Consider the following 12,558-nt stretch of genomic DNA (forward strand, 5'->3'; position numbering starts at 1 on the left):
TTCTCTTTTTCCCAGTTCCTAATATTGCTTTCCCCACTCAGAGTGACTGCCTTCAATTCGTTCTCTATATATATGTACTGTGTACTAAGCGTTGTAGGTACAAAGAGAGGTAAAGGACAGTCCTTGTCCTCCAGGAGTTCACAATCTAATGGGGTGAAAGCAAACAAACGAATATATACAGACAAGTTATAAGCTGTATAAATAGGAGATTGTTATAAGAAAAGAGCTTTGTAATCCTTAAAGCACTATAAAATTGTGAGTTACTGATACAATAAATGCTAGTGTCTTAACTTGTCACCGTTTAGTAATCTGAAGTTGGAATAGGTCCATTAGTGTTTGGCCTTTTCATTTAATACCAGCCAGGTCTAAGATTTTTAAATGTAAAAAGCCCCTAGGTCTCTGAATGCTTGGGTCATTTCTGCAGTTCCAAATATGCTGGGATAAAATTCGCCTTATTTTCTGGCAGACTTTCATGGAATTAGACTTTTGACGGATTATGGTTGATTTTTCAGACTGTACATGCCTTCCACTATTTGGAGATACCATCAGTGGAGGCAGTTATCCCAGCCTCGCAGGCTGCCTCAGTTAATCCTGCTGTCCTTTGTAGCACAGTCTTTTGTTTTTTATTTATAATTTTAAAAGAACAAAAACCCTTGTAACAAATATGCCTAATCAAGGGAGGACACTGTTTTAAATCATTGGGAGCAGCTGAATAGTTAGGAGTCCTTGGCTCAGAAAGTTTTATAGTTGGCAAGATATAAAAGAAGCATATAGCATTGGTCAACTTTAGAAGGAGCTGAACTAGAACTACTAATACAGAGGTTGGTCTAGTGGTTAGAATGCTAGACCTGTAGCTAGGAAGATCTAGATCCAATCTAGCCTCTGACAGTTATTTTCTCTGATCAAGGCAATTAGCTCAATCTCTCTGAGCCTTAGATGCCTCATCTCCAAAATGAGAGTAGCACTTGTAGTCCCTGCTTCACAAGGTGTTTTTAAGGCCCAAATGAGATCTCTCTACCACCTTTTGCAAACTTTAATGTTCTGGGTCAGCATCAGTATTTTTGATTTCCTTTGTTTCCTGGTCATTAGTGGATGTTAACACATAATCATTTGGAGTTAGTATTTGCTGACTTCTATAGGGATTTCTTCCAGTGCTAGTGAGGCAAAACCATCAGAGTTGTGTAGAATTCAAATCAGGAATAAACTCACTGTTCTCTTTTACTAAAATTGACTGCAGTAGGAAAGTCACTTTTCATTTTTGTTTGGAGTAGTTAGAGGAGCTGAAAATGGTAATTGGAAAGATAGATCCTAAAGTAATGTAGTGCATAGCCCCAATATGGTGGGGTGGGAGATTGGCCAGTGACTTGATAAAGGATGTCCTGAGAGCTCTTGGAGTGCTCACAGAATGGGTAGTGAACTGACGCTTTGGTCAAATTATTGGACTCTGATTGAGTGACCAGTGCATATATTTGGAATGCTAATTCTACCCATGCTTTTCGCCAAGTTTGCCTGGTAGCAAATGCCATATTTGTATTTATTATGAGTCTGTGCTACGGGAATTGTCAAGCTTGGTCCTGCTTTGTGCATACGAGGTCCTTTGTCTCTTAAACATGCATAACAAAGATTATAAGTAAATTTTAATTGAGTGTTAGAAAAAATGTGACCGTTATTTTTCAAAGTTAAATAGTATAAATGAAAGTATTGTAGCTTGCACATCATCTACTATTTGGAATATTTTCAAAACTGCAGTGCCACAGCAGAGAAGCAAAATGGATGGAAGCTTGTTGGACTGAAAATATGATATTTTCATTAGGTTCCTAAACAATCTTTGTTTGTCATTCCCAGATGGCTTCAATGAAGATGTTTCAGATTCAGTTCCACACAGGCTTTGTGCCCCGAAATGCTACAACTGTGAAGTTTGCCAAGTAGGTTAATGTTGGACACTGTGGATTGGGGATGATCTTGTCCTGGGTGAGGTTAGGTAGGCTATCTAGATTAGGGTGGAGGAAATGTTTGAAAATACTGCATGAGTGAAATTAAAGCTTCTAGGGACCTTTTCTTTGCAGTGTAAAATAACAGTAACATACAATTAAAGGGAAAACTAAGAACCACACGTTGTTGAGTTTGGTCAGATACGTTGTGTGCTTGAGAGTCACAAGACAAACGGGATCTGCATCGTATAGTGCAAACAGAATAATTTCACCGTTAACCATCCCTGACTGCTGAGAACTATTTATGCCAATTCTTTCCTCAGCTTTTCCTAGTCTACTCAGTTTCTTTACTCCTTCTACCAGCCAATGATATAGCATAACTTGAATAGACTGTTTAATGTTTTTGATGAATTTTTTACACCAGATTTCTCAACCTTTTTATTTCCTATTTTTGTCACTTCTTTTTTCACACTCACCCTTTTCCCTTTTTTTTAGTCTCTTTATCTTTTAAAATTTCCTCTTTTCCTTTTAAAGTTATCTCTGTTGCCTTGGCAGTCAGTATTCACTCTGTACTTTTTTTACTTTGTTGTTTTACATTTTTAAATGAATAATCTGCCTGTATATAATACTTGTAATGCCAAATCCCATGTTGTTGTCATCTTTGGTGACCTGTGAGCTGTGAGACTGATGCCCTACATGACCTCAGAGTTGTTAAACCTTCCTTTGCTCTTGCCTGCAGAAATCAGAGGAGAGAACGGCTCTGACTGTAATGATAACAAAGAAAGAGGCTGGGCTAGATATACAGGTTCGGGGAGACTGAGCAAAATGGAGGCTGATAACAGCTCACACTCACATAGTGCTTTAAGGCTTGCAGAGCAGTTGACATGTATTCTTTTATTTGTATAATTAGAAAGTAGGAACAAGCAGTAATAATGCGCATGAAAAAATGAAGAATTTGGACAAATATACTAACAGATAAAACTGGATTTTGGCATAAGTACTGGGCACATTGTGGACAGGAGTTACTGAGGGATCAGTTGATTGATTGACTTTGAAATACCCCACACCAATAAAATTATAGTTGTAATCCAAAATTTTTTATTCTCTTAATTCAACAGCGTATATTTAAATGTGGGGCCTACAGGTGAAAATTTTAGCTAGTGAATCCTGACTTATTTTTCATTTCATAAATTAAAGTTTTCAAATACCTACTTCTTGTAAGGATCCAAAATTTTAAAATACAATATTCCTTCTTTAAGCTGCGGGGATCTATAGTGGCAAGAGTGTCAGACATGAAGCCAAAAGACATGGATTCAAATCCTCACTCTCCCACTTCCTAGCCTGTGACCTTGGGCAAGTCACAACTTCTCTGTGGCTAATTTTCCTCATTAATAACATGGAGTTGATAACTGTGGCATCTACTTGGGCATAGTTATGAGGATTAAATGAAATTCTGTATATAAAGCATTTTATCCCTCAAGTACTGTGTTTGATTGCTGTGGAACTTACATTCTTAGTTTCTGAATAGCTCTCCTTTGTACCCTAAATTCAGAAGATGCTTGGGTGACATTTACAGTGATTTAAAAGCATTCTTTACCACTGTTTTGTCGCATTTTTATAGAAAATGTGCTTAAATAAATAAATAAGTAATAAATAAGTAAATAGAGACCCAGTCGCAAAAGACCCAGTCGCAGCATTCTGCTGTAACTAGTATGTCTTTAAGCTCTTACTCTGTATTATTGCAGTGGAGGAAGGGTGTCTGTGACAAACAGTCATATAAGGACTTGTGTGCAGCTATTATACTGTCTTCCTCTTCCAGAAGGTACTCACCCTCTCAAGAGGCAATGCCTGTAGGCTATGCCAGATGTTTTTTAGTCCATCACACTGGCCATTTGCCATGCCTTAGAACAGTATTCTCAGAGGGCTAAGAGCTGCTGCTCAAGACACAGCCTCTTGACTGAGCTGTCACAGCTCTCATCTGAATGTGGTGATTGTCATGTGAAATGAAGTATTTGGGCTAGGTGATTTTGAAGGTCCCTTTAGCTTTGCCATTCTAAGGCTGATTCTCTGCTTTGATTCCTGTTCCAACCAGTGGCAGAGTGTCAGGAAGAGTACATCTGGATTGCTATATGTTAATGTCCTGGGTACTGTTGGGACCCATTGATGAGTGCACTTTGCTCATAAGACTTTCATTGTTCCCTCATCATTTATGTGGACTGAGGACTAGCTCATGCCCACCTTTGCAGCTCAGAGGCTGAGGGCTGGTCCTAGAAAGAATCTCTATGGGGGCTGTAGGAGGAGGAGAGGGAAGGGAAAGGCTGTCTCCACCCCTGGGATGAGGGATGGTGAGGATCTTATGCCAGTTTCTTCTGGAACCGCTGCAGCTGAGTGAGCTTCCTGGGAACTTTGCCCATCAGGACCCCAACATTCAGAGGTTCCTTAATTTCATTTGAGTCTCCCTTCCCTTTCAGATTTATTTATGTTTGTCTATCTATCTTTTTGCTTTCTTCCTTTCTGCATTCTTTTGTTCTCTCTTTCTCTTGCCTTTTCTCTGTCTCCTCTTCCTGAATTATAAATGAACTTTAAGCATTTCATAATATGGTCTTTGAACCTTATACAGAAAACTTGTCAACTCTCCACTTATGAATTGCCCTTTTGGGTGGTTCATAAGAAGAAACCAGTGGCATTGATTTCTTCACATGTAAAATGAAGGGTGAAGATTAGATCCTCCCCCATGGCTCTTGTAGCTTTGACATTTTACATGCATTCTCACTTTGGAATTGCAGTTGATCCTGTCACTTATTCTGCCCAAGTTTATTGGCATCATTACAGTCTCTGGCTCTTTAACATAATTTCTTATATTTTTATGGTTTTCAACATACTTTCACATAAATCATATTGCTCAGAAGGAGTTAGCAGGAAAGATCTTTGAAATGAGCATACTTAAGTAGCTCTCTTGTTCCAGTGAAGGTGTGAAGTGTAGGCAGGAGATTGAGGAAAGGCAGGTCTTTCTGTATTGGTGCTTTGCTGTGGTGGTGAGATAATACCTTTCACTCCATCATAATGTCAGGACTTGAGCTGGGAGGCAGAAGAAGAGTAGAAGGAGCAAATGGGCAGCTTTCCAGCTTCTCCTGGGTCAAATGTTCATTATTGATCTTCATTGTTTTACTTGAGAGCTTCTGAATTCCCACAAAAACACTCCAAAGTCAAGTAATTTGGGGGTTATTTCAAAGTTTTGCGTTATTCTTACTGAGCTTCCTGGAAATTGGCTACGATATTTGACAGTTGGCTGACTGTAAAACTAAAAGGAAATTTCAGAGTTGAACATTTGATGAATACTCCCCAGGTGGTTGGTGAAATGTTCAGGCTTGCAGATATGTTAAGATTATTCTCACAGAGCACTAGACTCAGAGTCTGAAGGTCAGTATTTGAATTCTGGCTTTGCTATGTTCATCATTGTGGGACCATGGGCAGGTCACTTTATCCTTCGGAACATCATTTTCTACATCTGTAAAATGCCTATAATAATAGGTGCAGTACATATCTCATGAGGGTGTTGTAAGGATCAAATAAGAATTTATATAAAGTTTTTGCAAACCTGGAGCACCACATAAGTGTAAGCCATTATTTTTATATTAATGCTCTTCACCCCAGAGTAGTAGGTGTCCTGAAACAGATGCAAACATGTGCCTGGACGTGCCTGCCATGGAGATATTGTCAGTGAGTCCTCCCCTGTTGGGAGTGACTTAGAATTTCCTTAAGAAATGTCTGAATTAGATCAAGAAAGAAGCTGAAGGAAGGGAAAAAGAGAAGCCTCACTGCTGAATGGAGAAAATAACTGAAATGATGCAGTAGAATTATAACCAGATAGTAAACCTGTCTAGAGTGCCAGATTGAGCAGCTGTTACCCTGTTCTGAGCAGGGAGACTGTGTCATGACACCATGGCAGCTTTCCATGGGGTGACCTTTATACCCTGACTTTGTCCCAGATTCATAGGGATTCTTTCTTTAGCCCTCTCTGAGTCTATAGGTGATGGAGAGCTATGACTTTGAGGCTTCTAGGAGGGAAAGCCCCTGGGAATCTTGGCAGTCATGTCCATCTAGGAATAAAGTACCAGGAGCCTGAGCTTTGTGCAGTCTTCTCATTGATGATGGGAAACAAGAGCCCCTTCAGAAGAGGATTCTGGGAAGATGGCAGAGTAGGTCAGAAAATTCCAAGCTCTCCAGATTTTCCCCATAAACAAGGCAAAATAGTGCCTCAGAGCAAATGTAGTGGTAAAAATAAACAAGAATTGGGGCAGATCAGTAGTCCTCCTGGGACAACCAGAGAAAATGGGAAGAAAACCTGTGAAGTGTGAACAATTCCAGCCCAATTCACCTGAAATAGCAAGCATTGAGCCCTGGGGCTAGCTGGATTGGAGCTTCCCTTGGCCTCAGACACAGGAATTTTTACCTCCTGGACAGTGTGGGGAGTTCAGCATCTGAGCAGCGGAAGACTGAGGGAACCTCTGCTGATAAGGGACGTTAGGCCCAGCTGCACTGTGGAAAGGTGGCCCAGGGTGAGAAGGAACCAGCACATGCCCTGTTGCTGGCTAGGAACCCTTACGGGAGGGTGGAGTTACAGGTTTTGATTCCAGGCTAGAGGGGTGTAGCCAGAATGGACTTTGTTTTCTTTGAATGACTCAGCTTGCCTCGTTAAGCTTCCCTGGACGCTGGGGCTTGCTCTTCCGGGGCAGGACCAGAGCTTCCTGTGTGATGAGTCGTGGGGCTGGCTGAGGGGAGATGTGTTAACCTGGTCTACGCTAGGGGAAAGGGCCAAGTCAAGAACCAATCGGCCCTGGTCGTTCAGGCAGCGCTTGATGATGTCAAAAACTCTATAAGAGGGGAGAGGACAGCTTGAAGATCCTCCTTTCCTTTTCCGGTTGGAGCCAGAGACACCTACAGCCGAAGCTGAGCTGCTGGTAGCAGAGCTGACTAGAGGCTAGTGGGTAATCTTCTTACCGTAGAGGGGAAGCATGTATACAATTTTGCCTTATACCATCTTGCTTCTCTGTGGCCTTCTGGTTACCCTTGTAAGGCGAACTTATTGGGCCTGGAAGCTTTTGATGAAAATATCAAAATGGGGACGCTGGTTTGTGGGCTTGTTATTGTGGAGTGTAAATACATGCTTTAGTTCTCCTGCCTTCTGCCTAGAGAATTCCTTATATCCTGCGGTTCCGGACCTTTTAGGCACGTATGAGATTCTCTTTGAAATCATAAATTCTGCCTTCCTAATATAAGGGGATAACTGAAGGAGGACCTGAGGCCAGAGGCACCATTCTCCTTACCCTAGGACTAGAGGTGATTACAGCAACAGTTGCTATAAGTTTAAAAAAAAATGAGTAGGCAGAGGAGAAAGAACCCAACAATAGAAAGTTACTATGGGAATAGAGAAGCCCAGGGTTTGTCTTCAGAGGATACTGAAGCAAAAAAAGCTTCTCCTACCCCAGAGAGTAACGTCACATGGTCACTTGCCGAAAAAGAATTCATATAAGAACTTAAAAAAAAAAAAGACTTTAAATATCAAACGGTAGAGATTGAGGGAAAAAAAAAAAGAACAATCCAAGAAAAACAAGAACATTATGAAAAGAAAGTCAACCACCTGGAAAAGGACATCCAGAATCTTAAGGAAGAAAACGACTTCTCGAAAATTAGAATTGGGCAAGGGGAAGCCAGCAAAGTAATAAGAGACCAAGAAATGATCAAACAAAATATAAATAATGAACAAATAGAAGAGAATGTGAAACATCTCATAAGAAAAACAACTGATCTGGAGAACAGATCAAGAAGAGAAAACATAATAATAATTGGACTACCTGAAAGCTATGATTAAAAAAGAATCTTGATACAGTAATACAAGAAATAATTTTTAAAAAAATTGTCCTGAAGTGTTAGGACAACAGGGGAGAGTAGAAATGAAAAAAAATCCACTGATCACCACCTGAAAGAGAGGCTATGAGGAAAACCTACAGGAATATCATAGTTAAATTCTGGAACCTCTAGCTCAAGGAGAAAATACTACAAGAAACAAGGGAAAAAAATTCCTATGTGGCAGAGCCACAATTAGAATCACACAAGACTTAGTAGTGGCCCTTTGATTGAATCCAAACTTCATGTAAGAGAGTAGAAGCCAGGTCAAAGTGAGGCAATAGGACTGCCAGACTTTTAGGATTTTGTTGCAAAAAGACCTAAACTCAATAGAAAATTTGACATACAAAATGTCAAAGACTAATTACAGGGGAATCAATGAGGACAAACTTTATGAGGAAATGTAAACTGCGTGTCTTAAGATTGTAATTAGTAATTGGGTAGTTCGAAAGAAAGATCGGGGTAGAGCTGAGTATGATATGATTCTAAAAAGTAATACCAGTCTAGGAAAAGGTAAAAAGAGTAATTATACAAATGAGGTGTGAGAGGAAGAACTGACACAGTGGAATTAGATGGGGGAGGTGGGCTGGTAGTTCTGGAACCCTACTCTCATAGGGAATGGGTTAAAGAGGGAGCAATCTCTTTCTCTCCCCCCCCTCTCAGATATATACATATATATACACATATATAATATATATACACACACACACACACACACACACACATATATATATATATATATATATATATATATATATATATATATATTACAGGGGTATAAAAGTCTTCTAAATTCAGGGAGAAATAAAAGGCTAAGGGGACAGGAACGGGGGAGAAGATGAACAATTTTTAGAGGAAACCTTAAATCAGATCTGGGTTAAAGAGAGAATAATATATACATTTAGAAGGGAATAAATCTTCTAAATTTATAAAGAAATAAGAAGGTAAAAGGAATAGGATAAGGGGGATATAGAAGGGTGTCTAGATTAATGGGAATGGGATAAAGAGGGATGGATATATATATGTGTGTGTGTGTGTGTGTATGGGAGACTATAAAAGTCTTCTAAATTCAGATAGAAACAAGAGGGCAAAGGGAAGGAGTAGGGGGAGGGGATAAGGGAAGGATCTTTGGGGGGGTAGGTTATGTAATAGGAGGGCAAGGTAGCAGGTGGAAGTAAAGTAGAGGAGTCAGAAGGGATAGGAAATAGATACTCATAAACATAAGATAAAGATCAGGAGTAGGATTTATGAGGGAAAAACCTGGGGTAGTAATCATGATCTCAAACAAAGTTAAAACTAAAATAGATTTAATCAAAAGAGAAAAATAGGCAAATTACACTATATGTCAGCCATATTTATCAATATTTTTGAGACTTTTTAAAATAACTAGACAGCATAAGGTTGGAATATTGTTGTGATGCAGAAAATGATGAGTTGGTGGACTTAGAAAAATATGGAAAGATTGGGACTTATGAAGGAAGATGTCATCCACCTTCAGAGAAACAGAGGACAGACAAGTATAGTACACTTTTATATAGATGCATATGTATGTGTATGTATATGATTATGATTATAGATATTTTAAGTATATATAAGCTATCTTGAAATGGAAATTCATTTCTGTGTATTTTGAATCCTCTTATGTTCTGTTGTGCACATGGCAGTGCTTTTTTTTCCCCTTTTCTTATTTTATATTGAAGTTTATAATGTTTCATTTTGTATTTAAGTTTGTAATGTTTCTTTTTCTTATTGTGTATTTTAGTTTAAAAAATAATAATTTAAAAAAAAAGAGAGAGCTTCTGCAGTCTTGATTAGGCACTTAGGGAATCAGCACTTGTAGATCCATGTACATTTGTCTGACATCACCATCATCATTGCTGTTGTGGTTTTTATTAATTTATTTTGTTTTCACATGATTTTCATTTCTAAATATACATTCCCCCTTCTCTCTGTCTCCCCCCTCTCCATTCCTTATAGCAGTAATTTCAAAAGGTGGGGGGCAGAAAGCAGTTCAGCAAAACTAACATTGCATTGCAATATATTAGCTATGGTTAACAGTATTTTCAGTATTTTACATTCATAGTCTCCTACCTCTGCATTGATGGGAGGTACATTTTCCCTCTCTTGGGGACAGCTTCAAACCCTTTATTTTGTTTAGAGTTGTATGCATTTTTAAAAGCAATTTGAATGTACAGATAGAATTGAGTGATTATCTAAATTGGGAATTCATAACCTTTTTTTATGTCATGCACCGCTTTGGCAGTCTAGTGATTCAGCCTACAGACCACCCCCACCCATGTTTTTGAACGCACAAAATAAAATATGTAGGATTACAAAGGAAACCATTTACATTGCATTTTTTTTAAGTTTATGGAAACCAGGGTAAGAATATGATCTAAATGGAGAGAAGGGAAGCCAGGGCAAGTGTTTCTTATTTGGAATACGCATTCTTGATTTAAATGATTTATTGAGTGTAAGTGTGATGTTAAGGTGGTTGGTAAGTTTCTTGAAGTTAAATTTCTGATTGTGTGCTTGTTATCTTTATGTCTTTAGGTATGATCTGGATGCATGTGACATTCAAGAGAAATACCCTGATTTATTTCAAGTGAATCTTGAAGTAGAAGTGGAACCTAGAGACAGGCCAAGTCTTGAGACTCCACCATGGGATAACTTAAATATGAAGGGACTGAATCCAAAAATTCTGTTCTCCAGCCGAGAGGAACAGCAAGACATTTTGTCTAAATTTGGTAAAACTAATTATTTGAAATGATGAAATACATACTATATTTTCTTAAATACTCAGAGGCATTGTATTTTTGAATGCCTATTTCCTTGACAAAGATGTGTGACATATAATTTAAGGTATTGTTGTAACAATCCGGCTAGCAGCTGTTGTGGGGGTGAAAGACCAACAGAAGCCCAACAATAAGAACGCTGCCAGCACAGGGTCTTTTGATCTGCTTTACTAAGGAAAGTGATGTTAAGGGGTTAACAATCTTATTTTAATCCAACATATATATATATATATATAAACCCACTTAGTTCAGGAGGAAAAGCCAGCAACCTGAACTTCAGAGCAAATGCAAATACAAACATACATTAGAAACAGACCAAATCACAATTCATAATTGCCAAAAAGCCTCAACATCTGATTTCACGAGCCGGGGAGCTCAACAACGGGTGGCTCAGAGCTCCAAGGGAGAACATCAACCTCTGGGTTTATAGATCTTGTTCAGGGTCAAAGGTGAATCACACATGTGACTCCCCCATATGACCTAAAAGCATCACAAAAATGCGACTTAAACCCATGTGGTCTAAAAGCCTCTGATGTCACAAACATGCCACTCAAACCCATGTAAACTAGGCTTTCCCTTGAGGCAAGGAGGTCACCAAGGACTCCTGACTTAATCAAGGAAACAAAGGCGAAACTCTTCAAGGCACTTGATTGAATAAGTGTTAAAAGCCCATCTTAATTACCAATGCACCATGCTTATTAACTTTCTCCATTAAGTCAATTGGATTTTTATTTTTATATTTTAATGAGGAAACCTCCAGAGTATGATTTGGACTTTTATCAATTTACTGTGCTCCTCCACTTATTGGCATACCCCTTGCAAATATTATGGAATGTTGACCATTTCAGGGTCTCAAACCTCTAACTGCCAGTAGACTATGTAGCACAAAAGGACCTTGGCAATGTTATGTCATTTTGGGATTAGTCAGGCTTGGGCCCATTCTAGGAGTCAATCTATTTCTAAATAGTCCAGCAACTTTCTGAACAGGTCCTGGAGGAGTCTTTTACTAGGCCTTGGATCTAGAAGTGACAGCAAATAGTGAGGAATTCTCTTTCATGTGTGACTATTTTATTTTCTCCTTCCGTACAGTAGCCACAATGGGGGTTAGAGCTGCCACTGTCCTGACTGCCTGGTTTTTCTATAACTGGGGCTGGTGGGGATAAATAACTTTTTGTGTTAAGTTTGTTCCATCTTCCCTCCTTTGTTTTCAGAATAGATATATGGAGTATTCAAACTAGTTTGAGAAGAATTCTCTTATGTTTTCATGTAAAAAAGCAGAAAAATGTCATCTATGTAGCTAATTTTGGAATACTCTGCTACATAAAAATTAAATAATGTTTTTATATGTGTTCTGACGTAGCTCTAGAGCAGCATCATCTTTTAGAAAAATAGAAAACAATCCTACAAATCAGTGTTCATATTTTATTTTCAAATCAGACACCCTGTTGGAGGTTGAGCTGGGAGGCAGGGGAAGAGTAGAAGGAAGAAGTGAACAGTTTTCCATCTTCTCTTGGGTCAAATGATCTCCATTGTTTTACTTGAGGTCTTCTGAATTCCCACAAAACCAATCCAATGCTAAGTGATTTAGGGGTTATTTCCATGTTGTATTAGTCTTGCTCAAGTTCCTGGAAAGTAAGTGTGACCATGTTTGTTTAATCTAATTAAAGAAAGTCAAAATATTGCTAATTTTATCTCCTTTATATAAAGGCTTAAAAAGAGAAAAGTTGTTTGTTATAGTCAACTATCAGATAGGTTAGGAAAAAATAGGCTTTTAAATGAGCTTACTGATTAAACCATGTTATTTTCACATTCATGATTTAAGATTTTTTTCTTTTCAATTCAGTAAACATTTATTAAGGTACCTGTGTTTAAAGTCCTCTTACAAAGAATAGCTATGTAAAGTAACATGTTATTTAGAGAGAGAG

The 12,558-nt window shown here is 38.5% G+C and overlaps 1 protein-coding gene across 2 annotated transcripts in view; it reads left to right on the forward strand.

Annotated features, from left to right (window-relative positions):
* GAK (cyclin G associated kinase) overlaps nucleotides 1-12,558 on the forward strand; it is a 131,359-nt gene that overhangs the window by 84,842 nt on the left and 33,959 nt on the right. For both annotated transcript variants that reach the window (XM_036765549.1, XM_036765548.1), the window contains 2 exons: nucleotides 1,846-1,925; nucleotides 10,392-10,585. In XM_036765549.1, coding sequence (XP_036621444.1) covers nucleotides 1,846-1,925; nucleotides 10,392-10,585 — 274 coding nt within the window. The remainder of the gene's footprint in view (nucleotides 1-1,845; nucleotides 1,926-10,391; nucleotides 10,586-12,558) is intronic.

Source organism: Trichosurus vulpecula, chromosome 6 (assembly GCF_011100635.1).
Source record: "Trichosurus vulpecula isolate mTriVul1 chromosome 6, mTriVul1.pri, whole genome shotgun sequence".
NCBI classification, from domain to species: Eukaryota; Metazoa; Chordata; class Mammalia; order Diprotodontia; family Phalangeridae; genus Trichosurus; species Trichosurus vulpecula.